General features: G+C 43.7%; 1 protein-coding gene across 2 annotated transcripts in view; it reads left to right on the top strand.

Moving 5' to 3' along the window:
• Nucleotides 1-10951: 10951 nt before the first annotated feature.
• LOC119275939 (protein translocase subunit SECA1, chloroplastic-like) overlaps nt 10952-19508 on the top strand; it is a 61599-nt gene continuing 53042 nt past the window's right edge. For both annotated transcript variants that reach the window (XM_037556876.1, XM_037556875.1), the window contains exons 1-4: nt 10952-11455; nt 14728-15007; nt 15460-15563; nt 17363-17542. In XM_037556876.1, the coding sequence (XP_037412773.1) occupies nt 11087-11455; nt 14728-15007; nt 15460-15563; nt 17363-17542 (933 nt within the window). In that variant the 5' untranslated portion in view covers nt 10952-11086. The remainder of the gene's footprint in view (nt 11456-14727; nt 15008-15459; nt 15564-17362; nt 17543-19508) is intronic.

Raw genomic sequence — 19508 nt, 5'->3', positions numbered from 1 at the left:
CTCTCAAGAGGGACAGCCGTGTGACACCGCAGGCACATAGAGTCATGGCGTGTATCACGTGACATACATCAATGCAAGCAGCGAAGCCACGAGAGAAGTCAGAGAGCCACCGTTTTAAAGTCTCCTGAAGCACGGGCGTGTAGAACCACAGGCACGTAGAGTCACATCTAGACTGTCCCCTGAGACACGCGAATGTAGGTACAAGAGACACAAAACTGAAGCCTATACAGGCACGGAATTGCGGCTTCTCGGCGCACTGCTACATCTTTGGAACTGGCGTTCTCGAGGCACGGGTAGAAATATTCTGGATGCACAAAAGAGAGGTGGCAGAGGCATAATTGAGAATACTCTGTTCGAGAGGCACAGTTGCTAACTCTCATGAGGGACAACAGTGTGACACCGCAGGCACATAGAGTCATGGCGTGTATCACGTGACATACATCAATGCAAGCAGCAAAGCCACAGAAGAAGTCAGAGAGCCACACTTTTAAAGTCTACTAAGTCACGGACATGTAGAACCACAGACACGGCGAGTCACAGCCACCGCATCCCCTCACGGACCGGCGTCTGGCACCACAGGCACGTAGAGTCACACCCAGACTGTCCCCTAAGACACGCGAATGCAGGTACAAGAGACACAAAACTGAAGCCTATACAGGCACGGAATTGTGGCTTCTCCGTGCACCGGTACATCTTTGGAATTGGCGTTCTCGAGGCATGGGTACAATCAACTTGGATGCACAAAAGTGTAGTGGCAGACGCACGGTTGTGTAGTTTCAAGAGGAACTGTCGTGTGACACCAACACATAAAGACATAGCGTGTGTCACGTGAGGTACATGCATAGAGGCAGAGAAGCAATGGGAATGAAGCTTCTCAAGGCACTGTTTTGAAGCACACAAAGAAAAGAAACTGAAACGTTGCCTCGTACGTTAGCAGACGTGCCTCTCTTGTGTGAACGTGTAAAAGACAACAATACAAACACAAACAAACAACACTGAATATAAGCCAAACACGAAGCGCGCTTCTCCCAAACAATTCATATGCGCCACTTCAACGGGTTCTCTAAATGTACAAGAACTCGCGCAAACGTCAACAATGAACTTGTAACATAAAAAACATAAAAAATTATATTCCCATAATATGAGACAAGCCAAACATGATACTATGAAAATAAAAAAATAAAATTCCAAGACGGTACTCCATAGGAATGAACTAAAAGTACTCATCAATTATACAAAAAAAGAAATGAAAGTCTTCCAGGACTCCAATCTGCTCACAAACGTCCACACAAACGTCCACGGTGACCATTCTACTTAGTTGGAGTTCTGCTCAGAAACATCCACGGCGTCTGCGGTCGGGAAGACAACGAGGATGCATCATGTCCTTCATCGACAGAACTCGGCGGTAGAGCTCGTAGCTAGCATACCCATCCTAAAACAAAAAGTGGATGAGAATGAAGATACAATAAAATGGGAAAAAGTACTATTGTTGTAATAAAACAAAAATATAAAGACAGAAAATCAACAACAACAAAATTTTCACTTACAATTGCTGCATATTTTAGGTGGTTAAGGGAAAAGCGGCTTCCATTCCCGGTAGTCATGCTGACCTTTTGAAAAAGATGACTTCATGCTCAAGTAAGATTTGTCTATGACGGCTCCTGCCAAATCTGCCATGGAATCCCTTAGATTGCCTCCTTTGATCATGAGCTCCTCTTGAAGGTCGATGTGACACTCTCTTGGAATTTCGAGGAAACTGTTTCCGAGAACATCTCTATCATTCCTGATGTCCACACTAGCGAAACTTATACCTTTGTTCCGAAGGAAATCCTTAAGAGCAGCGCTCTCCGTCCTGGCCTTGCAGAAATGATAGACAAGAACATGCTTGCGCATCGCCAGTTGCATGACAACGACTTTTCTGCTCCGATCAAAATAATCCTCTTGCGTGTACTCCAGATCAAGACCAACAAACCTGTACCTGACCTCACACAGCCATTCCTCATAAAGAGAAAGAATCTCCTTCACCTTGTAGGGCTTGTTGGTGTACAACACCTCGAGCTTGGTGTTACCGTTGGCATCTATAAAGAGACGCTCAGTAGTGTTCCTGAAGTCGTCCATGGAAACGAGGATGAGAGTGACAATGGAGTTTGACTGTCCTTCTCCAGCGTCACTCATACGTGGCAAGGATGATGAGAGCTATACCTGAACTTCTCTGGTGAGAATAAGACGCGTTAACATCCCGGAATAGATCACTATTTAACATTGGGGAAAGACGACTCAGGTACAATGCGCCCATTAAATTGCATCGGGAACGATGAATGGACGGTTGTGCTTCTGCAGCTTGTGAAGCCATGCACTTCAAAAGTCATGTCTGCCATGCTGTAATCGAGGAGCCTCTAGGTTAAATCTAGAACGGTATATGGCACAATGAATACTAACAATAAATAGCCATCCCATCGGTCACCAGCACATCTTTTGACTGAGAGAAGAATGCGAGCAGGCACGGGGAGTGAACCAAAATAGAAGCACGGTTCGGCTAGCACAAAAGCCACACGCGTGACTCCACTTCGTTAAAGACAAACCTCAGTAATATCGACAGGCCTGCATCTCTATGTAAGCGTACCACCAAAAACATTGACAGAACAAAGGCACGGTTATATATATAACCGTGGGCTATCATACATATTCCCGCCTGAACCCAACGAACATTTGAAAAGCAGTGGCTCTATGGGTCAACAACTGCCTGAATTTTTTCTGCAATCGCAGAGTCACGAAACGTGACTCCACTTCAGGTGAAAAAGTGCCTCTCATTGGGAACGATCATGCCTCCCGTCAATTTGCCTCCCCGATGTATCGACCATGCCTCTCTGCTTCGACGACTGTGCATCTAATAACGTCATTACAGTTCATCTCCTAAAGACACACCCAACCCTATCTAATTAAACATGTTATTAAAAACAATAAAATCACGGAAGCACGAGTATGCTTTTCAGCATGTATAACCGTGCCTCATAAAAAGTCTGTGAGGCACGACAGGCACGTAGAAGAGTCCGTGAGAGGCAACACAGCTGGACAACTCCGGTGATAAACGGTTGGACGAGTCAAACATCTCGTGTCCCCATAACAACTCGGAATGCACACACCATCTACAATCAGCATTCATTTCATTTCGCAGAATAAAAAAACAAAAAAACAAGCACTCATTACTACTCCTGCTCTTTCGAGTCTCCTTTATATTTCAATAAGCTCCGACTCCCTCAACCACATCCCAACCCATCTGCCTTCTCCATCGCCTGCTTCTAGGGCTCGTGCTTCTTCCCCGCACACAATCTGATTTCAAACAAGTTATTGTAGAGTTTTTATTGGGTCTCTCGATTAATTTCTAACCCGTGCTTCTCTTGTAGATTGCTCGCCGTGGGTGCTTGCCCTAAGCTTCCACTACCCCATTCACCGTTCATCGACGGCCGTCGTTCTTCTTTCCCAGGTAAAAAGCATATGCGTAAGCACCATGCTCCGATCCATATTTATGTTTTGAAAATGATATTTAAATTATTACTATTTTACATTTAGGTTTTTCATTTGATAGTTATTGAAGCATTAGATCCCGTACAACGACTTCATTCTCTAAAGGAATATAAAAACCATTTTGAAAATCTAAACAAGTGATCTAAACTCTGTCATACTACTTTTCTGGAAGGAGTAAATGACAAGATTTTTGGTAAATTTGTAGTTGTTGTCTGCCTTCGTACGGATATTTTTAATATGGCTAACATAGTTGAAGCTAGTTGTTGTCTACCTTAAACGTTGAAGCTTGATTTAAATTGGTATGATATTCTTGTTTTCTTAACATAGTTGTTCTGAATTATTTAGGTATGGTTTGCCCTACCTGCCGCCAACCAGGCGGCCTTTGCGAACCACACCCTGAAGTTCTCCAGCACTTTGAGGTTATTCTTGATGAAAATTGCAGGAGCCGCATGGTTAGTAAGCATTACTAACAAATTGGTTGCTTACAACATAGTAGAAATCGTCACTGTTACTCATACCCCCTTGCCCCTACACTAGGCTCCCCTGCTGTCACTTCATTGCATGTGTCTTGTATTTTCATTTTCCATTAGTTTGCCTGCCTATGCCTTAATTATTATAGTGCATCTTCAGTTCTAATTAAAATTAGTTAACATATGCCAAAAATCTGTATCCATTAATTTATAAAACCATTATGTTGTTATCTTTAATTATTATCAACAATTCAGATCCAAGTTAAGAAAACTTCTAACATTAATAATCCGTAAGTTCAAATTTATACTTACATGTTGTTATTTTTACTATTTTTTTCAGTATGTACCTTGTATTGTTAGAGCTTTTCTCTCTTAACACATTGATGAGAGGAAGCAAGAAGCAAGAATATTGCGTAAAGAGCAAGTAGAGCCAACCATTCTTACACATGAAGGAAGGTCTTACAATGCTTTGTTTAATCATAGGGCGAACTACACAAAGTTTTGCGGTGGTGAGTGGAACATGTTTGAGCACGATTATGAACTATGTGCTGGAGATCGCATAGAATTTGAACTACCAGATGAGGGTCTCAATCTCGAAATACAAACATATCGCGATGACAAGAGGCTGCTTCCATTACCCCACGTTGATAGGTATTTAATATTGCAAAGTTACCTTCTTTCGTTGTATTTTTATATGCATGCATCAAACTGAATAATATTAACCCCGTGTTGGATATAACTATATCTAACTTTGAGTACTTGTTCTTTTTCTAGCTCTCGACGATCTCTCTTCAGACGATTTCGACCACATTCAGTGATGTGTCTACTCAAACGATATTGAGCTCACCTACGACCAGATACGACTCTTTGTAAAACGCCTTTTCGGAGATACTTTCATCCATTGCCATCCATTTGTCCACGTGTTGACTACCACTAACACCAAAAACTGCGTCATGGTTAGTTATAACTATCCTTGTTAAAGTGCCAAACATATTTTGCTTATATGTAAAATAAACGATATTGAAATAATCTTGCTTATATGTAAAATTATAAAGAACCTATTTATTAATCCTAAAACAACAAAACTTTTGTTGTTCTCTTAATATATTGTTTTATATGTTTACTCACAAACCTAAACATGAAATGAAATATATTACTTTAAATATGGAATATCTTAATGATTGCACACTCACCGTATTAAGCCATTCTTTTATTTAATGTCCAAGTGGCAAATCAACGATTTTAATTATATTTAATTTTGCATTCTTCTACTAGTCTCGACACTGAAAAGATGGGTGGACATGCCAACCAATGGCAAGGTGACCCTTGAAGCTCCTAAAGAACCTACCCATGTCATCACTCCTTCGTCATACTACATCTGCAAAAATGACGACAGGATGGTAATAGAAAAGTCTTCTTTCAGAGACTTCACATCAGTTGCATCCTTTGCTGAAAAGAACATTGTTCTGATTACCTTCAAAGAGCACCATGATCGTTCTGTGTCCATCATCATTCAGCGCATTCCGCAGATTTCCGTTGGGACCATCATCATTCTGTTTTGTGATGGTGCCTCCCACGAGAAAAGCACTCGTTACTATAAGTTTGCTTATTAGAATGGAAGTAATGCAACTATTTATGGACCAAGTGGTTGCTTGAACTATCGGAATGATCTTTTGGAACTTATGTAGCTCTTATGGAGTCTCAACTAGCTGTTTAATTTGTGGGAATGATCCTTTGGAACAAATGTATTTCTTATCGACACTCAAGTAGATGGTTAACCTTTGCAAAATTCACAATTCCAAAAACCAAAAAACAAAACAAATAAATTTCTGTTAAACTGTATTTCAAAAATTAAACACATCAAGAATCACTTTTTGAATCAAAACCTATAGCAATGCCATGTTATCAAAGTTATTCAAACCATCTAATGAAACATATCTCAATTAAACACGAAACCGGACTCCATTTTCAAATGCACAATATGTTTACTTCACCAACTTTTTTTAAACCTACAAATGTGCACCAAATAACATAACAACAGTGCCGCGTTGACTAAGCAATGTTGATGACCCAAAAAAATGTTTCCACAACAAAGGCACGACCATGACTCTGCTGAGTGTTCCACTATTACTCAACTACATTCACAGACAAGTATGGCATACGCACACATCAATCATGCAGGAAGCACGCGACGATTAAAAGATTTAATTGAACAAGATAACTAAAAATATTAAAAAAAATGATCCAACAAACGCCTGTTTCCGTAGATCTATCCCTGGAACCGTCGGATGGCTAACAACTGCTTTTTGACGGTTACCTTTTTTGCACGACAAACTAAAGATCCCTTTCATTACACCAAGTCCATTTCCATCGTCTTCCTAAGCCGTTTCTCGCCGGCCGCAACAATTTCACCACCACACGCACACCTGCGGCCATGGACGAGGGGAAACTAACAACACACACCGAACACATCACTACCCACGGTACAATCGCGCTGGAAGTGGTGTACACCAATGACCCAAAGACCGTGGAGCGAATCATCAAAAAGTACGAGGAATGACTGAAGGAGGAGGAGAACAAGTTCGTCGACCTCGACCTCGAGTACACACGTAAGAGCATTTACATACGACAAGGGATCGCCGTTGTCCAACTTGCAATGCGTGAGCATGTCCTCGTATACCACTACTGCAGGTTCGAGCGCTCCCAGGCGTTACTTGACTTCCTGCAACGCAAATCGGTAACTTTCACTAGCGTCGACACCAGGAGCGACAAGACCATGCTGGCCCGTGCATGGATTAAAATTCCAGACGAGTACCACGTCGACATCCAAAGGCAATTCTGTATCAAGGGCGGTGGAGAAAGGGACTCAATGGCTGACCTTGCAGCGGCCATCATCGACCCCTCCTACAAGAACATGAAGAAATCATTCCCAAAGGAGAAGCACCAGTTCTGGGAGTGGAAGCCGCTATCCCCGCTACACCTTGAGTACGCAGCAAAAGACGGGTATGTTAGCTACGAGTTATACCATAGAATCCTAATCATCAAGAACGGACTACGTCACCTCCAACAACAACCAATGAAGGAAAGATTCCGCCCATGTAAGAACAAAGACGACGGATCTGCCAACGGCTGGAAGCACAAGAAGGGAAACAGTGGTTGGTAAATTGCGAGAAAATAGATGTCTACATTAAACTAATAGTAACTAGTATTCCAATAATTTAGATTGAATGAACCTATGTTGTAAATATGATTGTTGTTGCTCAAAGGTTCTGTGTGTAGTATATGTTGTAAATATGATTGTTGTTGCTCAAAGGTTCTGTGTTTAGTATATTACTATTTTACGTTTGAACACATTGGTGTGCTCATGTACAAATTCGTAATACGTTTTGCATGTCTAAATGCAATTAGTAAGTTATCTCCTAGTATTGAGAACACATATATTGTATCCATAATTATAGAAGGACAAATATATGACACGATGTTGTATTACAATTTTCATACTTATCCTACACAAGATGAATCGTCCATTTACAAAGAATATGTGATTGTATCGTTGTTAACTTTTCTATAAAATGCTTATTCAACATTGGCATGAACAATTCATAAATACTGTAAAAGAACATTCAGTACACACACGCAAGGGACAAGCACTTGGTTAGTTTAACCACATTTCACATCAACACTGCTCTGTCCATTCACAACTTCCTTTCTTATTGCACACAGGTTCCTTTCTGCAAGATGCCACAAAAATAAACTGTTGTGTGCAAAGAACCTATGTTCTACAGGATGCCATGGCTCTCAAAATATATATTCCAAACCATGCATGTGGTGCCACACGCCCGTGACGCTAGAGACTTCACACCTGTGCCTCTCCTGCCAAACTCCCGTGCCTCTAGAAAATACAAACGTTTTGTATATCAAGCAGGTTCATACCAGTGCCTTCAAAACAGAAGCCACACAAACGTGCCCGTAGTGACTTCACCAACGTGCGTCTAACGACTTCACTTCCGTGCCTGTGTTTAATCAATCAATGCGCCTCACATGAAAACCACAATGACTCTACGTACTCCGCATACATGACCGCCACCAACCTATACCTATGCCACCAACCTATAATTGTGCCTCCTGCCTATACAGGCTACACTCATGTGACTCTGATGCCCAAACACCCGTGCTTCGCGTAACATGCACCGTGACTCTGATACATCAAAGGACCTATGTTCTGCAGGATGTCGTGGCTCTCGAAATATATACTCCAAACCATGCCTGTGGTGCCACACGCCCGTGATGCTAGAGACTTCACACCTGTGCTTGAGCTGCCACACGGGGATGACCCTCTCTAACAAAGTATTCGCACCGATGCCTCTCCTACCAAAATTCCGTGCCTCTAGAAAATACACACGTTTTGTACATCAAGAGGGTTCATACCAGTGCCTCCAAAACAGAAACCACACAAACTTGCCCGTAGTGACTTCACCAACATGCCTCTAGTGACTTCATTTCGATGCCTATGTTTACTCAATCCACGTGCCTCACATGCAAACCACAGTGACTCTACGCGCTCTGCACACATGACCACCACCAACCTATACATGTGCCACCAACCTATAACCGTGCCTCCTGCCTATACAGGCTACACTCACGTGACTCTGATGCCCAAACACCCGTGCCTCGCGTAACACGCACAACGACTGTACAAGCTATTCACGCTTGATCGCCCCTGCCTCTTGGATGCTCCACAGACATTCTTGTCTTTACAACCTATGCAAGAGGAAACATAGAAAAAATAAAGGCACACACGTGCCTCTAATCTACTCCCTCCGTTTCAAAATAGATGACCCAACTTTGTACTCGGTCATCTATTTTGGAACGGAGGGAGTATGTATAACTATGCCTCCAATTAAACAACATCCATCCAAAAAAACATCTAAAAAAGAGATGCACTGCCATGCACCTTCAACAAATGAATTGCAAAAATGAACATTGAGGTTCATATATAAATAACATTACACTGTAGCATAGAGTTTTAGACGAAATCCATTATGATCAAAGTCTATAACTAACATCAATATGGCAGAAGATGAAAGATAACAACAAGCTTCCCATCACACTCTTTGAAAGTTATGAGCACCAAATTGTTTACTTCAATAGACGATGCCTGGAGAAAATCACTAAATCCTTCCTTTTTGAACAGCATCCTATTACCCAAGCCAACGAACTAGCAACAAGGAGTGCTCACACGTATATCATCATCACGAGATTCCAAAGTAACATCAAGAGTTAAAACGTCTGTCCTTGGAAATGTCACAAACTCCTTCAAACTTCTCAGAACAATGCCAGGAATAACCTAAAAAAACATCAAGCTATTAGAAATAAAACAAAAATTAAAAACTAGAAATAAAAGAAATAATAAAAATAAATAAATAAACATAAACAAAGAAAAATAGTGGAAAATAAATCTGACCATATGATGACCATTAACATTCATGGAATTAATCCTGTAAACAAAAGGACAACAGGGTATGTGCTCATCATTAAAGAGTTGACAGGTCATGAAATACATCTGCTGATAATTGAGAAAAACACCACATGTGCAATAATAACTACCAACAAGCTGCTTCTCAGAGTCGCTCAAACCATCAAAAGCTACAAAAATAAAATTACACAGGATAAAGGTAACAGAAAAATTATGTGAAATAAAACAAGTTAAACACTTCCTTAAAATTAAAACTTACCAACGGAAGATAAAGGAGACAACATATCTCCACCCCGATAAAAATCAACACCAATCAACGTTCCATAATGCTCAAGCCTAACGGTCATTCTATCACAATGACGAAGACCATAATCAATGACCAAATCTTCCCAGAAAGGATCATGAAATTTGCTTCTCATCCGACCATGACTAAACAAAACACCATACAAAAAGCCCTCATTAGAGTGAAGAGCAAGATCAGTATCTCTGTCACCCCTATTTATGGCTAAAGCCTTACACTCCTCGATGTAACGAGCAAGATGAGCTCTAACAATGCACGGAATATACTGCAAAAACGAATGATCATGATCAAAAAAAGAAGACCTACAATAATTTCCTTTCAAAACAGCAACATCAGAACCAAAGAAATAAGCGTGTATGCCAAAAATTGATCAAATATAAAATGTTATTCTTACAACACGACTCGAACAACGCCGATCCAGAACCACAGTGAACACATCTACAGAAGAATCAACAGAAGAACATGGGCCACCCGGCATACGGCAAAAAGGACAAGCCATACCTGCAAAGAACACAATGATTATCAACAACTAATCCCACAAACCAAGTTGAAAGATCACATCTCATAGTGTTGGTAGCCCCCACTCGTAACTACCCCATAAATCTTCATATCCCGGAAATATAATGGGAACAAAAAGAGAAACGATAAAGGGAAACAGGGAACCCACGAATGCAACCGATAGGGAACGACGATATCGCGAACGAGGGCGCGGTCGATGCTAAAGAAAGACCGCCATAAGAGCAGGCAACAAGCGCGGTGGCCGGGACGGGGACCGCGGTAACCACGCGACAAGGGCGGCGGCCGCGACGGACGGAGACGACGACAAAGAAAGAACAGTGCGCGATGACGGTTCGCCCACACCAGAGAGAAACAGATCTCAAAACAGATCAAAAGGTATTACAAAACATTAAAAATACAAAGACTAAAGTGAAAAAAGGAAAACCACAAAGTGAAACCGGAAACCAGAAATCACCAAAGACGCCGTGCGCGCGACAAGTGTCGCACACGGAGCGCCTCGAAAAAGTCTCATGAGCGCTCCGCGCGTGACACTTGGCACGCGGGAAGTGCTCGTCAATTAGCGATTTCGCAAATCTCCCCGTACATGGTCGGCTAGAGATGGGCTTTGTCATATCAAAAAAGAAAAAAAGAGATGGGCTTTGTCCGACTCCTTATCCTCGTTCTCTCACCGACCTCGTTCCATCATCCACGGCCACAACTGCCTATCGCCGAGAGCACGCGGCGCCGTGCATGCCATACTGCACTAGACCACAAGTGAAGCGGAGGAGCTGAAGCCAGCAGCGAGCTCGCGGCGCGATGGTGACGGCACCTTCGTCCACCGCCACCTGCGCCACATCCCTCCACTTTCCCCACCCGTCTCCTCCCTGTAGTATCAGCAGTGCCGTCGGCCACGTCCAGTTTTTCCGCCGGCGCTGTCGCGGGCTGCAGAGGCGGGGAGGCGGCGAGGCAGCGCGCGCGGGGCTGGGGGGATTGCTGGGCGGCATGTTCGGCGGCGGCGGCGGCGACGACGGTGAGGCAGCGAAGAGGAGGTACAAGGACACTGTCGCGCTCGTCAACAGGCTGGAGCCCGAGGTCTCCGCGCTCTCGGACGCTGACCTCCGCGCCCGCACCTCCGCGCTGCAAGAGCGCGCGCGCGCCGGGGAATCCCTCGGCTCTCTCCTCCCCGTACGTATTGGACAACATCCAGAATCACTTATAATCTCTTAAATTCTCCAGATTTCTGTTCAGTTCCAATTCGAGGCAGAGGGAGTGGATACGGAGTTTGTAATTAAATTGCGCCCTGACAATGGTTAATCAAATTAAGCAACTACTACCTCTGTACCTTAATATTTGAACTGCAAAAACGTCTTATATCAAGATAGAGGTAGTATTAGTTAGTTTACACTGTCAACTTATGGTTACCACAACTCTAGTTGTAAATTCCCTGCAAAAAATTAAAAAAACTATAGTTGTAAATTGTGACTTTGGTGATTGCTTTTTCAGTCCACTTACGTGGGCGCCAAGAACTAGGTTGGATTTAACCTCTAAACATATCAAGCTGCGAAGGTAGTTCAGGAACGTTGTACAATAATTCCTTACTGAAGGCCGTGTCACCCAAAAAACAAGAAGACATTGCTTAGCTTGAAAGGCTTACCATTAGACATTGCTTAGCTTGGAAGTAACTACAATATAATACTCCCTCCGTCCCAAAATTCTTGTCTTAGATTTGTCTAGATACGGATGTATCTAATACTAGACTTGATACATCCGTATCTAGACAAATCTAAGACAAGAATTTTGGGACAGAGTGAGTATTACCAGTGTCAATCCTGTACAGTGTCGTGAGTTAGTTTGGTATAAATGTTGATGGTACATATCTCTAAAATATAATATGGAATGCAATGTACAGGCACAACAAATGATGTGTTTAAATACAACTAGCCAATAATAGTGAAAAATTGTGTGAAGTACAATCTGAAGTTATGTGATGTGCTACACAGAAAAACATTAGTAGAATATCCTGTAGGCATATTTACAAATGTTTCTCAATAGTTGTAAAATGATTACTCAACATATATGTAATACAGGTAAAAGTTAGAATCCAATGTTAAGTTGCATATTTGATTATTCATTTGTTCTGACATCATTGGTTATTTTAGTATTTTCTGCAACTCAAGACTTTGATCATGAAGTTCCATACAGTATTTTTCTTTGTCAAATCAGCTTGCAAGGCAGTATAGAATAAATAACATTTCTAAATATGAACACAAATATCATGGCTGCATAGTACTTTGTCCCATATTAATTGCCGCTCGAACGGATGAGACAGACGGAGTAGTTTAGAAGCTGGTAAACGTATGTTTATATGTATAGATGGATGGAAGCTTCTGGTGTTGATAGTGGGGACAGCATCCTAGAGTGATTTTGTAAATATCAGATTATGCCATAATTTGATATGCCATGACAAGGTCAAGGAAGTTGAACGTATGGTGCAACAAACGGACATAGAAATAACCTAAACAGCAACAAGAACATAGAATAACTTAGCAACAAATGAACATAGAAATAACCTAGAAAGTAGAGTCTGCAACTGGTAATATTCTTGTCGCACGAGCCCACAGAGGATATTTGGGATTGTGAGCAACCAGCCCTAGCCTCAACCTCTTCACTATCAGCACTGACGTTGTTTGCAGCTCCACCAAAAGAAGAGTGGCTGCCTGCCCCATGCCACTGCTTGCAGATGCCATTCCCTAGCTAGTAAGGTAGCAAGCAAGGAAGCAACAATAGCAGTTCAGCAGCAACTCAATTACTCGACAGAAACATCTAGCATATGCAACAAGCCAACAACAGCAGCAAGTAACTCAACAGCAGCAGGTATACAACAACAGCATGTGAGGTAGCAGCAAGCCAGTAACGGCAGTGGCAGGCGGCAGCAAGTCAGCAGACAGCAAGCACTTGAACATTGAGGAGAACTGTCGGGAAAATTACCTTGCTTGCCGCCGGGAGATTCAGCGACGGGCAGCGGTGGCGCACTCGTGCATGGGATCGCGGGAGTCGGGACTGGATCGAGTTGCCCTGGTCGATTGAGGACTGGGACCTGTCTAGGGTTGGGCTTTCTTCGAAATAGGCTTTCGCCCCCCTTTATAAATAAAGGCACAAACGGCCGAACTGATACAAAGTGGTGAGGAAACCCTCAACAAAGCAGGCCAAAAGAAAAATACAACAACATCCGAGCAAGTGGCACAAGTGCCCTTAACCCGAAGCCGCACAAGAAAACAGGAGACGCCACACCTAACAAGACACCCAAAACTATTGAACAAGAGCGAAACCGCGTCGCCACGAGAAAACTACCGGACCCTGTAGCACGGAACACACCGAGCATTTTCGGAAGGGGCCGACTCACCGTAGAGTCCTCCCCCTCGCTCCGGGCCGAGGAGCGCCGCTCCTGCCAGGAGATCGCAAGGACCGAGAATGATAACCATAGGGACACGTCTAAAAGATAGGAGACCATTGGGACCACCCCACGGCATAGTATTGGGTGCCACATGTCAGGAAAGAGGCAAGCCCAAAGCCACTGGCAAGCTGCAACCGAAATGGACCGGGGTTCCACAACGACGCCCCCAAGAGGGTGATGACACCATGCGCCACCGTCGTCGAGTCCGAAGGACGGACAAGGGTTTTCACCCCGGAGCCCAGGCAACATGAGGAGGCCCACAACAACGCCCCCTGGAGGGAAGTGACGCCCGTAGCCGTCATCGTCGCCGGCGCCGAAGCGCTGAGCTTTCGCTCGGCCCTCACAAATGCCCTACACAGTACCAAGATTGCCGACCCAACCCGAGAGAGTTGGGCTTTACTAGGCTGCACTGATACTCGGGGATACACATATTGCCGCATATTCGGGGATCCCCGTATCTCTAGTGTTCTATACATTGATACGGCAGAGTCTGCCACTCTGCCGTATTTGTGCTTTTTAGGGAATAACATGTAACAAGGATAGATGTTATTTGATTTCATAACATACAAATAGTAGAACCTCATTTAAGAACTCGGAAACTATATGACTACTTCGCCACTTCATTATTGAAAAAAGTGAAAACTCAAAAACATTTTCAATTTATGTTAAAAGAAAAAGGTAAATAACTTCAAAATGTATACAATTTCAAAATGAACCGAATGTTTTTTTAGCATTGTTGGATTGAAAAAATTGTAATTGATAAAAATAAGTTAATAACTAAACTGATAAGCTCACATTTGGAGATGTGGGAGAAGTTATTTTTATTTTAGGACTTACATATTAGCCACCAATCATTTTCCTCAGTAGCTACTAGCCTACTACAGTGTTTGTCTGAAAACTGCAAAGTACTTTGTTCTATGATATATTCAACATGCCAACATGTCACCTGCTGAAAAAGATATTTCAAGGTGGAAACATTTTGATGGTTTCTTGGCTATTGCAGGAAGCATTTGCTGTTGTGAGGGAGGCTTCCAATAGAGTTCTTGGTCTTCGCCCCTTTGATGTACAGTTGATTGGTGGGATGATTCTGCATAAGGGGGAGATTGCAGAAATGAAGACTGGAGAGGGGAAGACACTCGTGGCTATCCTGCCAGCGTACTTAAATGCATTAAGTGGTAAAGGAGTCCATGTTGTCACAGTAAATGATTATCTTGCCAGACGTGACTGTGAGTGGGTTGGTCAAGTTCCCCGCTTTCTGGGACTGCAGGTTGGACTAATTCAACGTATGTGATCACTCCACGTTGTTCATTATTGTTGTTTGTGCCATCTCCAAATTGCACACTTTGTTCAGTATCCACCTTAATACGCCAAACATAATTAAGGTACTAACGTACCAACTGAACTCTTGTGAATGAAATGAGTTGCTCGTGGAAGTACTGATATGCGTGAGAAAAGAGCAAAAGTACCCAATAATTGTACATGTCTGGTCCAGAAAACACTTGACAATTGAGATCGACTTTTACTTGTCTGTTCCAGAAAACGCATGCCAAATAAGATGGATGTTTAGCTGATTGTAGTATTATTCTGAGTTCGTTAGCCTGTCACTGCTGCTATGCAACAGCTTCATGTGCCCATCAAGCACTTATTTTTGAGTTTTCTCTTTTTCTGGCATCATTTATTGATTTTCTTTATTTGTTATTGATGTTTGTTGAACAGTTGGTCTTTGTTTTGGCAGAGAACATGACACCGGAGCAAAGGAGGGAAAATTACTTGTGCGATATTACTTATGTCACAAATAGTGAGCTTGGATTTGATTATCTAAGAGATAACCTTGCGATGGTAGGCCTCTTCCTTTGTGGACAATGTTTATCAATGTTCGATCGTGCCTTTTAAGTTTGGGTAAAATGCACCAGAGGTCCTTACAGTATTTCCTGTGTCAACTAGGCCGTATAACTACGAAAATGCACATTTGAGCACTAAAAGTGGATAAATGGTTCACCATTGGTCCTATCCAAGTCTAACCTACCCTCGTGGCCCGTTGTCAAATATGTTGTTGGAATGTATGTGGATTGCCTAGCCCTTTTCATCAGTTTGAACTTTTGGTTGCGTTGTCTAGTGCATGAAGCTTAACATGGTATCAGAACCTAAGGTCTTGAGTTCAAGTCTTGGCTTTCGCAATTTATCCAAAAAATGTTGTTCCCCCTCCATGTCCACGTATGGGCCTCTTGAGCCATATCACATGTTGACTTCCCACGTCACATTTGAGGGGGTGTTGAAGTGTATATGTGGATTGCGTAGCCCTTTCCACCAGCAATAATCTCCTTAATGAACTCAATTCTAATTCTGTAATTCCCGACACCACCCGTTGCTCTCTAGTCCTTCCCAGTTCTATGACAGCGCTCTCATTGCTTGGTCTGCACATAATCGTCCCCATATTGCTCCAGTATGACTGTGTCCATGAATGCGGGCAAGGTCTGGCAAGCCCATCCCTGTGAACAATTTAATACCGCGCTGCAGCATCGCTAGGAACCCGACCTGGTTTTCGAACGTGCTCCTGATGCGAAAGCAGGTAGAGTGGCACCAGTGCCATAGCAGTGGAAGTAGACGTAGGACCGCTCATATTCCTCGCCCACCTCTGGCTTGCTCTTCCTGACAGGGATGCGTCTTTGCAAGCAGCCGTCCCATGTGGTTGCTGGCGGCGAGTGCCACGTACACCGTCACACACACATTACCCGGTACCTCTCAAGCAGTGACAGGTCTAGGAGCCCACTGATGTTCATGACACCATCTTCATGGTCTCATCCGGGACATGTGGGGGTGGAATTCAATTGGCCTTCACTCTTGTGTGGCGGATGAAAGCGGAGGTACCGAAGGTGGTGAGTTGGACAGCCAGGGACGACAGCTCTTGCCGTCGTCGTTGTCGGCAGCCAGGGCGACGTCCCCCACGAGGCCGATCCCCGGCCTGGTCTTGCTTCGTAGGTCCTCGGCAAGCGCGGCGACTGAGCATGAGCGCCTTGGGATCGGGCAGCGACATTGGGCTCTGCTCTGACTCTCGTCCAGCGAGCGTGCGTACCAGTTGTGAGCCCGATGAACAGCTGCTGCATACCGGACATCATGCCACCGCTGCAGGGCCTGACGTCTCCACCTCATGTGAAGCCTGGGCCATGGTCAAGTACTATCCTGCGCAGCATCACCGCCCATCAGAGCCTGCCAATCACCTGAAACGGGGGATAAAGAACACGAAAAAAGGTCACATCCATAACAAGTTCTCCTATCTCAACGTCCACGCGAGCATGTGCACCATCCACAAGAAGTAGGTGACTGCGACATAGCGCACAACATTAGCACGGGACCACGGAATTACAATAGACTAATGTGTGATTGTGCAAAATATTACCTACATTGCATTTCGACGCTCCACGCGGGCAGGTCAGACCTGAGTAGGACCTGCGATGAATCACCTATCCCTTTTGGGACTTAAATGTGCATTTTCATACTTATAGGACTGAGCTGACACACCCGGAATACTTTTAGGACCTCGGGTGCATTTTACTCTCAAGTTTTAAGGACCACTATTTCATTTCTTCCTGTTCTCTCAGGTTCACAGCTTCTGCACTTAACCAAATCTTTATTTGCAGACTGTAGATGAGCTTGTCTTGAGGAACTTTAATTACTGTGTGATAGATGAAGTTGATTCAATCCTTATTGATGAAGCACGGACACCTCTTATAATATCAGGCCTGGCTGAAAAGCCAAGTGACCGGTATTACAAAGCAGCAAAAATAGCTGAAGCTTTTGAACAAGATATTCATTATACTGTGAGCACAATCAATTCTTACTCTTTTGTTACTGCATATTTCTTATCCCTGTAGAATCTCAGAATGAATGTTCTGTTCTAGATAGATCATGCAACAGCCAACGGATCATTTTAACTGAACAATGTAAAATACAACAAGAACAACAACAAAAACAACAGCAGCCTTTTGTCCCAGGCAAGTTGAGGTATGCTAGATATGGAACCCAACAGAAACATATGGAAACCCAAAAAGCGAAATATAGAAAAAAGTAATTGAAGTATAAAAGAGTAAATTAAGGTTCCGGCACATGGATTGCTGATCTCCATGCAGTCCTATCATGAGCCAAATCTCCAGGTACATTCCAATCCTTCAAATACCTCTTTACCGCCTCCCACCATGTCAACTTTGGTCGCCCCTGCCCCTCTTAGTATTTTTGCTACCCTTTAGAATCCCACTATTAACTGGTGCTTCTGGAGGCCCTTGTAGGATATGTCCAAACCACCTTACTTGCTGTTGGACACACTTCTCTTAATTTGGTGCCACCCTACCCTATCATGTATTACCTCATTCCTATTTTTTGTCCTTGTATGGCCACACACACCATAGCATGCACAATCTGTAATGCTCATTTGTCAGATGTGTTGTCTTTTAGTGTGCCAACGTTCTGCTCCATATAGCATCACAATTTTGATTGTCGTCCTAGAGAACTTACCTTTCAGCTTTTATGGGACCTTCTTGTCACAGAAATGGCAGATGCTTGCCACCACTTCATCCATCTTTTGCTTTGATCCTGTGGCTAACATCTGTTAAGCAAGGTTTTCCCGCTCTTTCCTTAGAAGGACCACTGCACTTCCCCTTTGAGCTTCCACCATTTTGTTCTTGTGATTGGCACCTTTGTCCTGCATAACACAAGTGCGAAGTAGAAATTAGCCACCGCAAGCTTATGCTATGCCTCCACACACTTCCCAGGGTATCACCTTACAATCCAAATGGGTATGCATATCCGTTGTCCTAGTAAGGACATAATCAATCTGGCTAGAGTGCTGGGCACTAGGGATTTCATGTGCCATGGCAGGAAAACCGGGGAAGGTGGCGGAATGGCCTAGAGTTGGGTTGGGAGGCAGATCGAGGAAAAGATCTGCTACGGTGGGCTGAGCGGGGGATTGGGTTAGCAAATGGGAAGACATTTTCATCAAAAATTACATGTCGAGATATGTGGACACTATGCGTGAAGAGATCTAGGCAACGATATCCTTTGTGATCGTTTGGGTATCCTCAGAAAACGCAAGCCGTGGAGCGCGGAGCTAATTTGTTAGGCGTGGTGGCGGTGAGATTGGGTTAACACAGACACCCCAAAATGCTCAAGTGTTCATATGTGGGTGCTCGATGAAAAAGGGCTTCGTGCGGAGTGGTAAGGGTAGCGTGGGTTTTAGTTAAACGAATGTTAAGAACATGGGTGGCGGCACTGTGTGCCTCAACCCAATAGGTAGAGGGCATGGAGGCTTGAAGGAGGGTTCGAACGACTTCATTCATCAATGGTATGGCACATTCAGCCTTCCCATTTGGCGGAGAGGTGTATGGGGACGAAAAGCACAATGTGGTGCCATGAGGCCCCAGCTGTTCACCAAAAGGCAGAGCAGACTCAGATGTAAGGAAGAAGGCTCTGTGAGCCGAACGCGGTGAACCGTGGGGCCACCTGTAAGCGTGTGTGCGCATGTAGGATAAGTAGAGACCGTTGGCTTAGCGTGTGGGGTATGAAATGAGTTGTATCTGAACTTTTCATCTCCTTTCTCTGAATCTCACCAACCCCTCTTCCTCTCCCACCTGTATCCTCTCTCCCATCCCGAATTCTTGCTGTATCCTGGCATGATCAATTGAGTGAATGAATCTGGACATACAGCGAAGTTGGTGTTTTGTGCTGGAGAGGAGATCGATTAATTGAGATGGGAGACCGGAAAAATCGATTGAGGGAGGGAGAAACCAAGAA

This window comes from Triticum dicoccoides, chromosome 3B (assembly GCF_002162155.2).
Source record: "Triticum dicoccoides isolate Atlit2015 ecotype Zavitan chromosome 3B, WEW_v2.0, whole genome shotgun sequence".
In the NCBI taxonomy this organism is placed as follows: Eukaryota; Viridiplantae; Streptophyta; class Magnoliopsida; order Poales; family Poaceae; genus Triticum; species Triticum dicoccoides.
This window is presented reverse-complemented; position numbering and strand designations above follow the sequence as displayed.